Source organism: Symphodus melops, assembly GCF_947650265.1.
Source record: "Symphodus melops genome assembly, chromosome: 15".
In the NCBI taxonomy this organism is placed as follows: Eukaryota; Metazoa; Chordata; class Actinopteri; order Labriformes; family Labridae; genus Symphodus; species Symphodus melops.
The window spans coordinates 10,620,045-10,639,736 of NC_136705.1; the positions used below are offsets into that span (position 1 = coordinate 10,620,045).

General features: G+C 36.6%; 1 protein-coding gene across 4 annotated transcripts in view; it reads right to left on the reverse strand.

Moving 5' to 3' along the window:
- Positions 1–999: 999 nt before the first annotated feature.
- The window catches only part of slc2a15a (solute carrier family 2 member 15a), a 29,918-nt gene continuing 11,225 nt past the window's right edge, over positions 1,000–19,692 (reverse strand). For all 4 annotated transcript variants that reach the window (XM_079363505.1, XM_079363506.1, XM_079363507.1 and 1 more), the window contains exons 3-12: positions 18,828–18,988; positions 17,519–17,643; positions 16,227–16,372; positions 15,592–15,724; positions 14,995–15,182; positions 8,975–9,085; positions 8,434–8,535; positions 7,113–7,188; positions 5,490–5,617; positions 1,000–4,687 (exon numbers count right to left, since the gene is read on the reverse strand). In XM_079363505.1, the coding sequence (XP_079219631.1) occupies positions 4,448–4,687; positions 5,490–5,617; positions 7,113–7,188; positions 8,434–8,535; positions 8,975–9,085; positions 14,995–15,182; positions 15,592–15,724; positions 16,227–16,372; positions 17,519–17,643; positions 18,828–18,988 (1,410 nt within the window). In that variant the 3' untranslated portion in view covers positions 1,000–4,447. The remainder of the gene's footprint in view (positions 4,688–5,489; positions 5,618–7,112; positions 7,189–8,433; positions 8,536–8,974; positions 9,086–14,994; positions 15,183–15,591; positions 15,725–16,226; positions 16,373–17,518; positions 17,644–18,827; positions 18,989–19,692) is intronic.

A 19,692-nucleotide genomic window follows, 5' to 3' on the forward strand; every position in this document is an offset into this window, starting at 1 on the left:
TTAGATCATATTTAACACGTACAAATCAATTTAAATCTTTTTAGAAACATGTTTTCGAAAAAATCTTCTAGTCTATGTTTTTTTATGAGATATCTTGAAACTGATTTGAAGTGTTTATGTGGTACCATTTTTCCCTTATTGTGTCCAAACTTTACCTCCACCAATCTTCTTTTCTGGTTACGTTACAACTGTGAGTGGCTGTGTTGGAGCTGCTGTTGTTGTAGCATCATCCATCTAGTTTTATTACCCCGTGACGTTGTCACCAACTCTCTGTCACTGTCCTTGTTCTGTGATAACAGACATTTGTCACTGTCCTGGTGCCTCCGTGCTGTAATGTCATCAGTACCTGTGACAGCTTCTGTGCACGCACCCACCCACCCACACACACACAGGGTTGTATCACCAGAGGGCAACAAAAACGGCAAACACAACATATGCACATTAAGGACATAGGCTCTATCATCAATAATAATGCTGAGATGTGCTTGCAGTGTGCATGTATAAGTGTAGTTGTGTGTATTCTTATCAGTTATGTTTGTAAACTCACTTTTCAAATAGGATCAAGGTGTACCTGGTTTAAATAACACCAAAACCATAAAATACATTTTTAGGAGGACCATATAATTAATTCACCACTTTAAACTTCTTTTCTTTATTAGGTCCAAATTAAACGAAATCCAAATTAACTATGAGGTTCAAGTTAATAACACGTGCACCTTTATGGATTTAAGCTAATGCTGGAATAGGCCGATAATTTAGCGAATGCTAACCCAGTCCTCTCCAGCTTCACCAGATCTTTCAAATATTGACATTTGTGGCTCTGTAAACCCAAACATCCAGCAGGCCTCAAACACTGGCCGACAAGTCTATGGCTGTTGTTACTACAGCCTGCTACACTCACTGTGACCCAAACTCACTTGACATTGATCAGTCCTAAACTTTGTAGATGATCAGGCTGTTGTTAAATTTGAAGCAATTAAATGATCAGGTATTTCAAAATTCCGAACCAGGTAGGGAGGATTTATTGTTTTGTGAAATATATTTCAGGATGACAGTTGTGCTGTTTACACTTTTCTTACTTTACAACATAGATCTTTACATGATTTGTATTTCACTGCTGGAGAGACCATTTATTACGTTTGACAGTATTAACCATTAAAAAACACAAAGCCACAGTGTTTCAGTATCATTTCATTCATGTAGTTATCTTTCAACAAATGAAAAAGGCTTACACATATATTCATGACGTGTTTAAAGTCAGCACTACATATATTTAAGCACACTTTATTGCAATGCTTATAATAAGGAGTACTCCAATACAGCTTTGAAAATGACTTATCTAAAAGCTATAAGCTGGTGAGGAATTTTATTAACTTACAACTGAAAGTACAACAAGTCATAATAAAACTTAAAATAAAAAGATCATTTCCTCCAAACACGCATAAATAACCCAATTTCATACAATAGATGATTTCATTCTAATATACAAAAGATTAGAAATATATCTTTTAAAGTTTTATTTCTCTCAAACATGCATTCTGCAAACACATTTTTTATCCAAACTGTTGTGTCTATGTCAGCAGGCTTCGATCACTGGAGTTCACCTAAAATCTTTATCCTGTCAGACATGGGTTGACAGTGTGTGCGTGTTAACAAACTGACACTTGTGTTTGCAACTTAATAAGTGTTATTGTTCAAACTGTTTATCTAAAGTGGCTTGCAGCTCTTCATTCCTAATTTTGCCTACAGAGCTTAGTTTACTAGTGTCTTTAATATTTAGTTTGTTTAGCCTCCTTCACTTTTCCAGATGTTGGCAATCACTTCAGTGATTTCAATGTTATAACTTACTAAATGACTAGAAAGTACATATAAATATTCTTGCAATGAAAACTTGTCGGGTGGTTATTTAAGAGCTACTTTTTGGGGTCTTATGCATGTTTGTGCTCCATTACAAAGTGACAAGTTTCTCATCAATTAATTGCTGAGATCTCTAAACATGGTGACATTGCTACAGTGAAGTTGCACAAAAAAGTGTTTTCAGATGATTAAACCACTTTATTTGGAGGTCAAACTGGAAGTGGAACCATATCAAATACCTATAAGTAGAAAGTTGAGCTGTGTACTAAAGCACAGTGGGTACAAGTTGAAAGTCCGTCTATAAAACAAATGGGTGAAGTATTTCTTTGACTGACTTTTAGAAAAATAAATAAAAACGATGCTGTGAACACAAAACTCAACCATTACTATTGTGAACACCGTGCTATTGATATACTGTAGATATGAACAATAAACAAACCAATGAAAATAAGACCAAAGTTTAAATTACATGAAACTATATTTAAATGGCTCAAACAAATATCTGAAAGATGGTTAGCCCTAGAACTGTAATGTATATTCAACAAGGTTTACCACCAGTGCAACAAATCCAGCTTTAGTGAGTCCAGGGGCCAGATGTATGAACAGTACAGACAGAGAAAAACATGGCTATGCCTTTCTATTTTTAAAAGTAAAGACTGCATCAGCATGGTGTGTACCCTTTTGACCCTGGGTACACATGAATTTCAAAGGAAATGTGATGGGAAGATAAAATAGGTCATAAAAACAGCTTTTGAGTAAAACAATCATTACCATGTGTGGCTATATCACTGATTGCTACTTATTTAAAGTCAATGGTTCCATAAAATGTCACTCAAAAGTGCAATTAAATTATGTATCAGTGATAAAGACTTCATTTTTTCTGTACATTCAAGCAATTATTTCCCTGTTGATAAACTTTTAATTTCTTCACAACAGTTCTTTTAGTTGTCTGCCAATCACATCGATTTTTTAAGCCAGACTTGTCAAAATATGTCTCTCATAGACACAAGTAAATGATCTATCAGTAATTATTGAATTTAAACATTCCTTTTATATATACATTCAAAACATTATTTCCCTGTGTTAATAACCTTTTGATTATATCCTGAAATGTGAAGCACTGACAAAAGACCAATTTTCTTGATTACAGCTAGACGGATGGGCAAATTCAGATGGACAGAATAGTGTTCTGTCCAGCAATTACATTATAGTTCTAATATAGCACCAGTAAATTAATAAACCACAGATACTTGCTCTGTCTTAATATTCAGTTTGAATGATATTGTGACAATGATCTACAAATATCATGCTCATAGCAACTGTAGCTCAGTTCAATTTGCTTTTGTTATGGGTCTGACTGTGGAGAAGAGCTTTCAGCAGCTTGAATCTAGGTTGAGGGAGCTCTGCTCTCAGAGACAGAACTTCATTTCTTTCACATATAAAAGACAGGCTGGGATGGGACATAGAATAGTGGCCCTAAGTACCAAAAACAAAACAATATTTCACAATACCTGACATTATTTAATTAAACACAAAATGTTTGACATTCATACATGCTTTTCAAGGAACCCCTAGTTGTCAATCCATATAAGAATTATTTGGGTGAAGTGTACCCTAACAACCTGAAGCTGGTGGACAGAAAGATGAATTATTGCACTTTTGGCCTGTTCAATCACTGGGGGGCACTCTCACACAAAAAAAGCTCTTTGAATTGCATTCCTGAAGCCTTTGTTATAGCACTAACAAAGGTAGGAAGGATGGTTTATTTTAATGTTGTATGTATGTTTATTACAACATTGCTCAATCATCTTCTGTTGTGTTTTTTTTTTAAATGTTAATGCAAATTGTGAAATGTGTGTTTCATTGAGCAGACACTTCAGTGCAAACTGTATCTGAGATGTTGGTCTGTTTTGGGAAAAGTCTAGTTTTTGTGTAATGTTGTCCTTTTTGGAAAATATGTTTTGTCATATTGTGGTAATGGTAATGTGTTTTATTAAATATCATTGTGTTTACACTGTAGAGCCATTTTAGGACATCTCTATTTCCCAGTTTAATGTTGTACCCAGACTTGACAGATCTCATACAATTTTACAATGGTAAATGCAGCCTGGGAAATATAAACACATGATCTCTCTGTCTCTAAATACTAAAGTACATACATGTGGCAGGCACCGACTCTAGATACTGTAGAGCACGAACCATTTTCTGATAGTAGTAATTATGTCAACAAATTAATTACACATTGTGGCTAGGCAAAATTAATCATGATTACATGAAATTCTGAGCTTGTCAGCCTTTTTGGATACTGTGCTGCATTAAACAATCACTTGCTAAGAAAGAATACATCTTGAAACATTTTAGTCAAACTGCCTGTAGCTATTTTTTTGTGCATTAATGAAATTGGACATGTTTTGGATTGAGCCACATTTGCATCAAAAAGGGTCAATTTTTGCTGCACCATCCATTCAGGAATTTTATGCATCTGGCCCCGGGTGAGCTGTTTTTAGTTTATGTATATATTTTGAAACTGTAAAATGGAGAAGAAGAAGAAATGAATGGTTTTGAAGCTCGTTCAGAACCTGAAGCCCAGTTAAGGTACAGAAGAAGAGCTGTCAAACTCCACGCCACCATAACCGTTCATCTTCTTTAGCTTCAGCTGGTCCACATGGATTAGGCCTTGGGACTCTAGAACTGCTTCCTTCTTAGAAAACATACGGCTAATTTCCATAAAGGTCTTGTTTTTTGTCTCCGGGATGAAAAAGTACACGTAGATGGCCACAGAGAAACAAATGGCAGAAAACACCAAGTAGCAGTAAGAGCCCACAGACCTCTGTTGGTTGGATGTGTCAGATGGAGGGAGGTTCATGTGCGGATTGGGAGAAGAGGATAGAAAAACAAGATTGACAGTTAGGAGTTGAGAGTTGAATAAGTACTCACATCAGAGGGCAAACAGGCATTACATTTCCACAGGTATTTAGACAGACAGACAGACAGACAGACAGACAGACCCAGCTCCCCACTATATAGTCACAGTCTCTGACTTTCCTACACTTGATGAGAAGGTGACTAGACATCATGCATCATAGCTTACTTAACTTTGAGCTCGGAATTTAGAATGTTCCTTTAATATTGTGTGATTCAAACTGTATTGTTAGCTAGGAAGTGGTTAAATGCTAAGCTAAGCTATTGTAGCTTACAGGTTATTAAATAGATTTTATATTATTCCAATTTGAAATATGACCTATGTGAGTTCAAGTAGGCCGGAGTTCAGAACTGGACTCAATAAATGTAACTCATGGAAGAGATTTTAAACTATTACTTGATCTTTCAAGCTGCTTTGCAATCATTCATGAATCACGAAAGAGGGATTTGTTAGTAATTTTATCAGAACACTACAGGTCCCAAAATGTAACAGTCTCCATTTGCAGCTTTCAAAAATGTTCGTGAACAAGAATGAGGATTAGGACATATCAAAGTGGGAGGCCAGTCATCAGATAGGTTAGTTTTAATCACATTAAATTCTTCTTAGTTAAAAGAAGCCTGAGTTTAGCCAGTGGTATTAGTATTCAGGCCTTAGAAGAACTAGCACAGAGCAACACAGCATGTGGCTTTCTCTAGCATTAAGCCTTCACCTGTAAGAAGGGGAAGACGAAGCCCACAGTGAAGTTGGACACCCAGTTAAGCGATCCTCCTACAATATAAGCAGCTGGGCGGTGGGACTGTTTAAACAGCTCTGCAGTCATCAAGAAGGGAACTCCAGCTAGAACAGGAAGAGAAGAAAACTATTAAGACATCAATAAAAATCAAGCACTACGGTGCCCTCGATTCAATCTCAAACTTAAATAACCTTGGTGACATTTTTATGGAAAGATCACAAGGACAAAAGTTTTTCCAGGAACACAAGAGATTTCTTAGCATTTTCTTGTGTTATTACCTATGACAAATGGAGTTATCTTAGCGTTTAAAATCAGTGACGTGAATTCCTAAAAGGGACAATTATGGAGCTAGTAAACTGATGCCACAAACTACAGTCATTGAAATAAGCTGCTGATCATGTTTGACATGTTTGTCTTTAATAACTTTACCCTTCATACTCAACTACAACGTAGCTGGTGTCCATGTCTCTTTTGAAAAGCTTGATTGTACTTATTGTGGAATATTATTTGAAGTGATCCAGGTACCAAAATAGTTGTTTTTTTTGTAAGAAAAAGAATCAACTTGGAGCCATGAGGAAATAGAAAAATTATTTTCACTTGGTGCAGCGAGCATTTCTTGTTCATAAAATTGAAAGTATGGGTAATTCTTCTTATAAAATACATGTGGTCAGCATATAAAACATTTGTGTATGCAAACAACAATCTATGGTCATCATTGTATTATTCATGTCCACAGATACAAAAACAAAACAAAAAGGCTAATTAGAGTGAAACTGCATCAGCCTGTGGGGCCCTGATGCGAGTCATATATCAAATGCTGTATACCACTAATATTCATTATAATATTCTACCAAAGAATCTGCAGTATTTATCTATCTTACAGGGGGGCATTGAACATAGATATTGTGCAACTTATATGATTGCATAAAAAAGAAAATGGGCATATTTATCACTACATGGAACCTGATTTGGAGAAGAGTGTTTGGTTACAATTAAGGAAAACAATTTACACGTATAGTGTAAAACATAACTATAGCTACTATCAATTGTGGCAAGCATAATGTATTGATTAATTTATTTAATAAACTGTGATTGGGAAAATGAGATGATAGACCAGTTTCAACACATTTGGAACCTTTCTTTCTCTCTGTTTAGTTTTTAAAGTGTGGCCTTGAGAGGGAGCTATTTAATAACACAAAGTAATCTCACAGAAAAAAACAACAACTCAGAAGTACTGTTTGACACACTGAATGTGGAAAGCTCTATTGGCCAGGAAAAAGTAACCTTTATTTTAAAAGTAAGCTGGATATAAAAAAATACGACTTCAAGAAAATCAGATGTCACTTGAAACATACAGTACATGTTACCTCATGTCCCTCAAGTTCAATGTTCACAAATCAGGAAAGGACACGGGAAGTCCCTGCCCTGCATATACTTAAACAGTAGTAGCAGTACATAGCAATACAAGAGGTTTCACTTACACATGTGCTTTTGGTGTTTTAGAGCTACAATGACATATTTTTCAAAAGGGTGGAATAAGAAAATTTTATGACATCTTTACGGTACCAGTTCTTTAAATTACAAAGAAGAGAAACTAACCTGGACCAATACAGAAACCAGCAATGATGCCGACCACACAGGCGACACTTAAGTAGTGCATAAATGGTAAATGACCCTGCAGAAAGAAGAAACAAGACAACACAAGACACTTGTTTGATAACACTGTTTTTTTGCAATGGAGAACTTAACTCAATTCTTTCCCAAAACTGCTTCACACCTCAGTCGGCTGCTACATTTAACTTTTTGTAATGTATTGTTCCTCAGGGCAAAGCTGGAGAATATGAATTCTGATAAATCACTGTGAGGCAGACACAGCTGTTCATCCCCACTCAGTTAACAGATGATTATTAGAGTAATTCTGATACAGCCAGCAGTGTGGTACAGAGTATTGGTGAGTACACCAGTCAAAGCTACGATAAGCTACCATTATTTATTAGCACATTCAGTGTTGCATATAGCACTGCCTCTTTAAGTCCATCCTGACTTTAACATATCAGGCCACACCTGAGTAATTAAGAGGTCTGCAGCAGGCTCACTCTCTTTTGTTTGTTGTAATATGCTGAGCTGCTGGACATGCTGCTGAAACACCATAGTGTTGACTAGAGGTAAATTATTAAGTGAGTAATATTTTTGTGAACATATATCCTCTTGTATGAGACTGTTAAGTTTATTATTTGATTGATTGGTGTGGCTCTGATTAGTGTTTATTGTTTTCCTTTGAACTTTAAGAAATTAAGAAATGCAGTTTTATTGGTGTACCATTGCAGAAGCTTAAAGTTTTGAACCAGTCTCCACACACTTTCTACAATCAAAAATCAACTCGTTTATACAATATTATTGTAAATTAAACTATGGTGCTAGTTGAGACTGTGATTCATGATAATAATTTTGTTTTCATCTTAAAACAAGTAATAATCTACAAAATAAAGAATAAGAAATGACTTTAAACAAGTTGTGCCTTTATTCTTGTAAATTAAATATAACAAAAGCAATCTGAATTCCCCCCTCTGATAAAAATTAACTAACCTGCTTAGGTTAAAGTAAAAGCTGGGAATCTATCTTTAATAATGCACACTGTAGTTTCAGGATACAGAAAAGTACAGAAGAGGCATCACAACTAAAGCAAAAAACGTGGACCTGGGAAGCACACACCTGAAGTCAATAGTTTTGTGTAGATACAGCTCAGCTTTTCCACTTATATATAGGAACAATATCTTTGGCAATGTGAAGTGTGAACGCATTAATAATAGTGTGGTATTTCTCGAACAAACTGGTTTATACGATTATTTTTTTCCCACAAAAGATGTGTACATTTTCTTAACATTATTAATTGTAATGAAACACTAACAAACAAACTAACCTGTAAAATCAGGGTTAATGTGATTCCAGCACTGCAGATGCCCATCATGGTAAAACCCAAGATCATGAGAGGCCTCCTGCCCAACCTCTCGATGGTGAAACACTACAGGAGGAAACACAAAGCCTGTCAAACATTGAATGAATAATACACAAAAACATGTTGCCTAGAGAGGTGAAATGAAAACATAACGAGATCTACTTTTCTGACAGCTAGATAAGAAAATTGATATGATGGTGTGCTGAGTATCAACCTTGTGTATTGAAGCAACCTTAGACTGGAAACCAAGATTAATAGCTAGCCTGCTCTGAATCCTTAAAAAAAAGTGTAATCAAACGTTCGAAATTTCCTGGCACAGGTCACCTGGACAGCTTTTTAAACCTGTTTTAAGTATTGATGCAAAGCTAGTTCATAACACAGTTTTACTTCCCTTATTTCGATCCAGTCCCAATTCCATTTATTTACAAAGGCTTTCAAGCAGTAACTTAAATAAAAAAACAGCATCAGCTTGAGTTTGATATTGCTCACTGCTTTGAAAGTTTACCCCAACGAGTCCTGCAATGATCTCAATGATTCCTGTTCCTGCTGTGGTATACTGGATCTCTGCCTCTGGGATACCTGCATCCTCAAAGATGTCATTTGTGTAGAACCAGATCTGTGGTGGACAAAGAAAACTTAAAATTAGTAAGTTTTTATTAGTTTCCTCAGTCCAGCTGATCAGACTTCAGCATTCATTTCAACAGCCATACCCTTTTCAGGTTTGCATGTTAAATCAGTCAGTTTGATCATGAATCATCAATATTAATCAGGTCCACCAATGGTGCACTTTGATCAGAGTCAAGACAGAAACAATACATCGTCACACTTAAAAAAGAGGTATTGGTAGTGACAATTGTAGTCGGCCAATCATCACCCAGAGCGTTTGTGAATAGAATTCATCTGGGGCAACCTCCATTTGTCTGATATACACAAAGTTACATACTGGAAGTCACATTTTTCATGTGGAAGACCCTACATGTAGTCATCTGTGTGAAAGTGAAACAATTGTTTTCATAAAGAGTATTTCTTATAATCAGTGGCACTTAAATACCACAGATGTGCCTCTAAAATTGCAAAAAGAATTTAAATGTAGTTCAGTTCAAAGTCATATCAAGTTAAAATTGACTGAACAAGGCAAATGACCGACACTATGGGAATAACATATTTGCTTTAAATGTTATTTCCTAAACATAAGACTGACATTCCTACATAAAGTTGTTTCTGCTAATGATTCAGAGATAAAATGTTGGTTCTTTAAAGCCATTTTAAAATTAAACAATCTCCCATCATCTATATTGTAATTACTGTGATTATACTACAAAAAAGTTTTTTATGCATCCATCTTTAATTTGTGGCTTAAATTGCAGCCTAAATCGAGTAGAATAACTCAGTAAACCTGAAACGTTTGATGTGCAGATTAGTTTCTTTGGTCATTTAGCAACAGACTGATGCTGGCTGAGCAGAAAGACTAACTGCCAAGAATTGAAGAGCTCATACAAATCACTTGTAAATCTTTAATCTGCCTGGCTGGCATTGGTGCTAAAATTAAAAAAATTAATATAAAAAAATCTGGGCTTTTGGATGCTGTGAGTAGCTTATTAAAAGCAATAGGCCAGTTAAATATAATGTTTAAAAAGAAGGTAGAAGGACTGAAAAAAAAGAACATTTGGTTGATGTTGGTGTTTCAACTGAAAACAAACAAAGGTACCAAAAGTTTAAGCTTTTTTAAAAACAGAAATCAACTGCAATGCCACTATTACAAACTGGTAAACATTCACAGACAGGACTGTTAATGTGGGTCAACTTGCAAAACATCTCAAAAGCAGGGCTAAGCTTTCTAAGTAGGTCCACATACAAAACCCTCAAGTCCCAGAAAAAGACAGCGCTGCAGAGTTTTTGGATTGAATAACACCAGACCATCAAAATGGTGCCACTAATAACATTTCAACTCCAAAACAACTTAAAGTTGGGTACAGCCTTTATGTTAATGGAATTCAAACAAACTATGTGTTACATCGACACAGTTAACTACAGTAGTTTGTATGTTGTATGACCTCTGTGAAAATGTTAACAGAGAAACAAAGGTGAAACGTTTTTCTCTTGGATTAGGATCTGCAGAGGAGGTACATTGTTGCTGCAGAGGGAAGGAAGACATTTGCTCCTGTTCCTTTCGATTCAGTTTGTGACTGTTGGGGAAGCAGAGCAGCACATCAACAAGTTTGGAGACAGCATACAATGAAAGTTAGTAAACTAGGTAGATCAGTACACAAACGCAAAAGGACGGGATAAACTACACACATAAACACACACCCGCCTAGCGTGCCAGGAATTGAGCTGGAGTTAACCAACTGTCACGTGCACTTACGACTAAATATGAACTAAAACATCTTCCACATGCCTTCCCACAAATACAATCAGTACTCAGGAAGGTTGCAAAAAAAAAAATGTTCATCAATATCAACCTGGTCACTGTCATCACTCTTCTATTGTGTCACTAGCATCTAGCATCTCACCTGCATGCTTATTATAAACACCATGAAAATAACCACAAAACAAATGATGGCATTAATGTGCACATTACCATCGACATTATCCCTTTGAGTTTCACCTATTTTAAACAAATATTACCAAATTCACCCTCATCATCATCTTGACTATGGGTTACTACAAACTATCATCAATATTTCTATAAACATTTCCCCCATCACCATCTTCACAATCACTATAATCAAAGCCATGTTGATCAACAGAATTACTGTGATCATCTCTTCTCCAATAATCACCATTATGATAGTTGTTTTTGTCTAATATCATTATTTTGTTCATAATTATAATTGTGATAATTATGATAGTTGTTTTTCTCAAACATTAAGATAGATAGACAGATAGACAGATAGATAGATAGATAGATAGATAGATAGATAGATAGATAGATAGATAGATAGATAGATAGATAGATAGATAGATAGATAGATAGATAAATAGATAGATAATCTGGTCATAATTGTAATTATCACTGTTTAGTCTCTATCCAATCTATCCATCTATCCATCTATCTATCTATCTATCTATCTATCTATCTATCTATCTATCTATCTATCTATCTATCTATCTATCTATCTATCTATCTATCACTTTCATCCTCCTCCCTGTCAGTTGTCAATTTAAAATTCATTCAATCATGTTTTTTCACCACCATCAATAACAACACAAACCTCTGTATCCACTGTATACCTCTTCTCTAAGTGTCTGCATATTTCAGCACCGCAGAGCTAATTAGCAGCTCAAAATACAGCCTGGAGATCGGCGTGCTAATGAGTTCAGCACCATTGCTTACAGTGTGCACTTTCTGGCCCGGGCGCCCTGGTAGTCATTGGAATAATTAATGAATCTTTGGGGCATAATTCAGAGGGAAGTGGTGGTGGTGGTGGTGGTGGGGGTGGGGGGGGGGGGGATAGCTAATCATAGAGGGAGAAAAATTATTACATCACATTACATTACATTTGGTTTTTATTCACAGGACCATAAAAGGCTCACAAAACAATGAAGAATCGTCTGGACCTATTTCCATCTCAGTGTCTGTCTGATAAGCTAGATCAATCAGATGAGGGAACTGTATAAGTGATAAGTGGGTTAAGTGTCCACTGTGGAAAAAAACAAGTGTAAAAGCGAATAGAGAACAATTAGAAATGAAGTTGGTTCTAGACATGAAATGTTAGTTAAGAAAAATTCAAGTTTGGCTGAACCTTGAAAATGGATCTGTCCCACACCTGTTACCACTTCTTCTTCCATAGTCCAACATGCATACAAAACATGGTAGCAATGTAGTCCAGTAGTAATCCTGTATACAAATGTCTGATACACAGTAAGCATCACTGGTTGGCAGCGCGCTTAAAAAAGCATATTGATAGGTTATTCAATCTAACCAATTCTATTTAGACTAGCCTTCACAGTAATCTTGATCTAAAGAAGTTACTGTAGATAGTCCTGTAAGTTCGATCGCAGTAAGGTCGGCTACGGCAAGCCAAAGAGCAGATCTGCACCACTGACCTGCAGATAGTCGAAACACTAAAAGCTTGTAAGTTAGGCTCGGATGGAGACCAAAAAAGCCAAGTCCTTGACTGGCCAGCTCACAAAGCCTTTTTTGTACTTTTTAATGGCATTTCTGCAAGTTAGACTTCTCTGGGAGTTTGTGAATGCAAGCAGAAACAATGACCCTGGCGGCCCGCGGCTCTCATATGACAGAGCTACTCTGCTGCAGCTCGGACTCCAAACACAATGCAAAACATCTCACAAGCAGCTCGTCCACATACAACACCATTAAGTTCCAGAAACTGGCAAATCTGGTTTGTTAAGCATAAATAAAGCCACAACTGCAGAAGTTCTGGATTGGATAAAACCAGGCCATCAAAATGCTAATGGAGGATGCAGTTTATAAAGCAAGAAATTGGTATACATAGCATCAACCAAGAGGAGTGAGTTTATTCTGATACCTGGATATAAGTGGAACACTGGAGAACTTCATGGAGGCAGACAATTAAAGGTAAATGAGTTTTCTGCAGCACAGAACCAGAGAAAACAGCATCCATCTACTCTTTGAAAGCAACATGCACAGGCCTCACTAGAATATCTATACAATTTCTAAAGCCTGTCAAAGTTACCAAGGAGGATTTCAATAAACTGGCTGAGGAGGTGGAGCAAGCATGTGTCTGGTTTTGGCTCAGATAGAAAAATACAAAGTGGGACAGAAAAGGATTGTTGGGTCACCTGCAGCAAGCTGTGACAACCCTGCAGCTGACCTATTGATTGGAGATGTTTTGGGATTAAGGGGGTGAAACATCTTGCTAAGGGTACCTCCCAGTTGATGACCCTGCAGCTGGCCAACTGACACTGGTACAAGTGCAACAGGATGCAATGGTTGCTTTTATCTGTGACATCTGATTGACACTGCACTCAGGAGTTCACGTCTGTTTGTGCAGTTGTAACTACAGCCTAAAAACCCACTTTGGGCATCCATCAGATGTTGGTAAGAATACACATACAGGGGAAATAGAGCCAAAACAGATGGAATATTTTAGGCTTGTTTAAGGGATATATAGACAGAATAACATATTTGAATCAATGCTTCATTTTTCTGACAAGGAAGTCTTCATGTTAAATTCAGAAGGCTTTGGCAGCCTTGATGTTGAACAAGCAGTTGACATTTTAAATTTTTTTTCCCACCACTAACAACAGCACATCATTTAACTACTCTACAAACATGCCTGTACTTGCAATTAATGCAAATAATTACTGGTGTATCATACACAGTGTTTTGACCACTGATCTAACTACGCATACTGTATAACCATTGTGAATATGAATAGAAACGTGCAGATCTCACAGAATACAATTCTCTGAACTTTTTCTCATTGTTGTCATAGTTGACAAAGTTGAACGTTTTATTTGGAGTGTTCCACAATGAGATCAGAGAACTGTTTTACAAAGGATACTTTGTAACAGAGATCTCTGGCTTGTCCGAAAAAGACTCAAACTCAAAGAATGCTTTGATATCACCGCGTTCTGTAACTGCTTTATGAATGTATTCAACCTATACTATTTTACTGCTTCAGACCAAACTGCGCTGTAATCCTTCAGATAGATATCAATTGAGAAATGATCCATACATCTCATACCAGTCACCAAAGCAAATGGAAAACATCAATTCCATTCCATAGCCCATAACCCTGCTAAGGTAAAGACAACTTGCCTTACTTTCAGTTATAGAATAAAAATAGACTTGATGATCTAGACAGTTTAAAATCCAATCAATACATCCACTTAAGGTCCTTTACCTGCTTTTTGTAAAGTGTCTCGAGATAACACCTGTTATGAATTGACACTATACAAATAAAGATTGATTGATTGATATTCAGTTGCTTCCCTTCTTTCATTGTTTCAATTAGATTTTTTTGTTATTTGAATTTAATGGGTGATGTAATCAGAGCTGCTGATTGTTACAACCCCTACCACATAGGTCACACATTCAAGTATTTTTAAAACAGTAAACACCAACACATTTTAGGGATAAAGACCACTTATAATTATTATATTATAATTATATTATATATATTATAATTATTATCATTTAGGACTAGTTTAAGGAAGATGTAGCACTTGAATCAAATTCAGCTAGTTGGTGAACTGAGTGCATGTTTAATACAAAAACATTAACTCAATATTTCTTTCTGGAGATTAAGTGAGGGCATTAGGTAAAAAAAGGTGTATACATCAGTCACTATCATCACTATTTTAGACTGCAAGCCTTTACCAAACTTGTTTGTCTTGGAACTGATATCTTACTCTATGGATGACATCCATGCTATATAAACTCTAAAATTGGGGTTTCCTGCTTGGAAAAGCACATTAAGCTGTAGTAAAATTTGAAAATGTTAGGACTTAATATACAACACTAGTGACTATTTCAAAACAACAAAACAGCCATTTTTTACATGTATACATTACTTAGATTGAAAGAGTCCTTACAGCATCAATGCCAGACAGCTGCATGCCGATGTTGATGACCACCACACAAAGCACCTGCTTCCGGACTCGGTCATCAAGCAACAGTTTCCATACTGACAGCGTTTCAACTGATGAGAGGGAGCGCTGCTCCTCCTGCATCTCCTCAATCTCAGCCTGGATGTTGCACTTGGCTCTGTAGTACTTTAGAGCTGAAAAACAGAAAACATGAGACTGCAGGGTTACAACACAGCATAGAAATATACTAAAATAAAGTTTATTTAGACTTCACAGTTGTATTATTTATCCTGATCCTCTGCCACATAATTTATGCTTTGGTACCACTAATTATTGCTAACATAAAGACGGACAGCTGCATTTCCTATTTACTTGTAAAATAAGCTTTGATGGTAGAAATAATATAAACCTGCCATTGTGTGACAAAAGAAGTAGTGCATTCAAATTGCTGATGTTTACAAAAGAGAAGTTGTTTTTCCATCGGGTTGGATATCACTTCAATATAAGAAGGGATACTTTATATACTTTTCTTTCTTAAAATGAAATATCCAGTGTTCTTCCTGTGCAATTTTCATTGTTGATGGTGACAGCCAAAACACTGACCTGTGATAGTGGCATGGACGTTGTGCTTCTCAATCAGGAGGTACCTGGGGCTCTCTGGGAACCATGGCAACGCCATCAACTGGATGAAGGTGGGTATCACCACTACTGAAAGAAAGAAGGGCCAGTGCTCCTCCTGCAGTAAAAACAACAAAACTTACACTCATGCTAAAGAAAAAAACCCCATCATATTGAGCAGCTATTTGCAGCAGTGTTGGCAACAACATCAGCGTTAGAAACATACATGGGCCGATACATATATTGATAATGGATATAGTTGTGAATTACAAAGATTGCAGGTAAAATATACATTGATTGTCTGTATCAACATCAGTAGCAATTCATACAGTATAAGTAAAAAATAAGGAACAGAGTCAACAAAACAGGTAATCTCGGTTCAGAACTTTAATCAGTCTAGCAAAAAGATTTGTTGGACTTTTACTTTTTTTTTTTTTTTACAATAAGAACATTAGTTCGAAAACTACAGGAAAAATTAATATCATGGGTAAAGTCTGAAGTTTTAAAACAGATTTAGCATTTAATAAAACTCTTTATCAATTATAAGTACCCAGTTTAAAGGGTTACAAAACCCTTACATTTGAGGTTTAATAATGACAAAGGGAAACTGTGTTCATTACCTTTCCTAGAAGCTCATGTAAACCAAGAATTTGGGCAAGGAAGACTCCGGTGCCAATAAAGATACTTGGCACAAGACCCAGGAAGCCACGTAGGTTCTTAGGTGCTATCTCACCCAGGTACATTGGTACTACACTTAGAGAGATGCCTGCAGTAAAAAAGACAAAAACCTATAAAACAATGCACTACTTTGATAAGATGCCCAATTACTTTTAATTCAACACAAGGAACCTGCACAAACCTCTAAAACACTAAATTTACATAAGTATTTGGACACTGGAAGTTTATACAACATGTGTGTTGCAGTTCAAAATCAAGTAGAAAGAAAAATGTTTCTTTGAAATTTAACCTGTGACAAGGCATACAGAATATGTTTACAGTTCAAGAAAGACGTGCTAAAGAGGAATGTTTTAAAATTTGAAAACTCTGAAGAGTAACATGAAAAAAGTCAAGGAGCCTCATGGTGACAAGAACTCTACTATCTCATCCCAGCCTGATAGCTCATAAGTTTGATGATTAATAAACTATTAAAGTATTCAAAATATTCTGCATAAAAATAATGCAGAATGCAGAATATTTGCTGGTTACATCTTTTTGATTGTGAGTTTGCGGTTTGTGACTCTGTATTTGACTAACAAGTCTTTGGAAATTGGACAACCTTTTTCACTATTATCTTTCATTATTTATTATAAGAAATAAATCAACAAAACAATCTACAGAGTATATGGCAAAAAATAAGGTATCCAGTTGTTAGCTTGCACTCAGACTTCTGCTGAGTATTGTCACAACCTAGATACCTTCTCTTCCTCTCTTTTGACATTTTTTCTTTTCTCTTGGCAGCACTTGAGATGACTGGCAGAAATACTATTTAGCATCTGACACCAGTAGCACAGACATAACCCCTTACAGACAAGCCATTACACCAGGTTTAGGCTTTCTTGCAAAAGTTGAACCTGGCAGGATTACAGGATTTCACTCCCAATCCAGCAATTAGTGATATCTGGCGAGATGGTCTTGCTCACAGACAATGTCCCAGTTTATCACAAAGGTAGCTTGGGCCAAGGTCAGGGCCGGCCAGTCAAGTTCTTTCAAGGCATTCAAGGACCATAATTTCTTTTTTGAACAGGCTTTGTACACAACAATGTTATATTTTGAAATCTTTTTTAGCACCTCCACTTAACTGGAATTGTAGTGTGCGCAAACATTTTTGCTTTACAGTGTACATGTCAAAATGTACAAAGCTGTTATTGGGTCCATCTGTTGAAGAGCTGTGTTTGCATGTGAGTGACTGTACCTGAGTGAATTCCTGTGATAAAACGGCCAATGATGACCATCTCAGGTGAACCACATATCCTGCTGAAGCCCATGAGTGATCCACCAACAAATACCAGCACTGTTGTGTTTACAATTGTACCTTTCCTGAAAATAAACACATGTAGAAGACACACATTTAGAGAAAGAAAAACAGAAACTGCATTGTTTCCAATCTATACAAACAAACAACAAAACCGTGCATCTCCTCCTCCCTGATGAAAACTAGTACAGTTATAACAGGTGATGTTCAGGTCACGGCGGCTAAACGTGTATACTAGCCTCTGGGGAATGATTGTGTTTAATGCTAATCCACAATAAACTATATTCTCACACAGGTGTTCCTATCATCAATATACATAAAATCCCATGTCCCAAAGGTTAATGAAACAGCAAGGCCAACAGCAGTATATGGACCTGATATATACACACAGTCATGACGATAGACATGTGTGCCTGTATAAGTCCTTATAAGCCATAAAACGCCAACACAACTCACAAGGGTGGTCATGAGCTATGATTAGCCATAAAAAACCAGTGTATGAAAAATCTAATCAGCCTGTATAGAGGATTATAAATGGCAAGCTTTTCGTTTGCATTTAATCAACACTGAAGTTCTATGAAATGTTGGAACGTAAGAGCTCTCAGCTGATTTGAACTTTTCACTGCACTTTGAGGACGTGTATACTTTTGGAGGGCAATGGGGACAAAAGGATGTAAGTGTACTCTGAAGGACAGTAAATCACCAGAGGTTGGGTTGGGGGGAGTCATGATTGATAGAATGCCCTGATCTAGTGCGTTTTGTGCCAGTGTAAGTGTGTGCCTTGTGTTGTGTGCGCGCCTTTTGTCCCAAACTTCTGCTTTCCAACAACATTCCCTTTGTATAAGAAATACCACTTAAAGTGAAAAAAATGTTTTATATTTGTTTGATGAATAGTTTGAGAATCTTTATGGTCCTTGTATTAGCAATGTGTGTTAAGGTGTTGAGCAGCACCAGATGCTGCTGAGTGTCTCCCAGGCTGGCATTGCCAACTGGCCACTATCCACTCTTGTGGTTAGATGGTCCTGAGGGGTTTTAAGGGTGTCAGGACAGAGCAGGGTCAACTTTCAAATACATCTGTGAGGGCTGCTGAGGACACAGTTTATCTCTTTGTTGTCCAACTGTACAGTACATGCTTCAGAACAAACACTTTATACTGAAAGAGTAGGCATGATTTATTGAAATTAACAAAGACTGCTGTATAACTGCTCTATAATCTTGAATTGCCAGTCTGTGAAAACAAATTTCTTACCTGCCAAAGCGACTGACAAGCATGCCCACGATGACAGAGCCCAGCATACCTCCAATGGCAAAGACAGATACAGTAAGAGAGTACATGACGGTAAGGGTCTCGTCAGTGAGTCCTGTTCCATTTCGATTCAGAACTGTCAGGTTGTAGAAGTCCTTTATGTACTAAAAGAGGAAGGCACAGTATAAACAGGATGTAGGATGCAAAAGACGTTATTTGAGGTGGCACAAACAATGCAAACCAAAAAAGATAAGTTTGACTAGTTCAAATTTTCAGACTTAAGAAAATGCTTTCTTTAGACATCCCTCCTTCATCTCTCTGCTACCCCTCTCCTCTTGTCTCTTCACTACCAAAGCTCCTCTCATCCTGTTTCACTTTTGGATTTATGTGACACAATGAGAGCAGCAGGTCAGTGCTAAACTTCAGAAAACAAGATTCTTTGATCAATTTCAAGAAATGACGTGCATCTTAGAGTTGTTATGCGTTTGTCTATTTAGACCAATGATAAGATTTCTTTTGGTTTGGTAAGTATGCTGTTAATCCATTAGTTGAACTCTCTTTGTGGGTGGAGCCTTGTCCTTGTGACAAGGTTTACAGTTGGACAGGGACGGGGGTCATTTGAAAAAAATAAAAAACAACATGTATAAAACATGTTTGAGCCTCTTTGCCAAATATAGACACGCTGGAGGAAGCATTGTCCTGTCAACACAAAGATGAAAACAACTGCTAAAGGAATCTGACTTCACTCACACAGGGAGTAGTTACTCCATAATATGTTACCACAGGGGAAATTTTATTCATATTCAGAATGTTTCGTAATACATTTATATAGTCATATCATACTATTCTTTTTATTTTCTGAAATGGT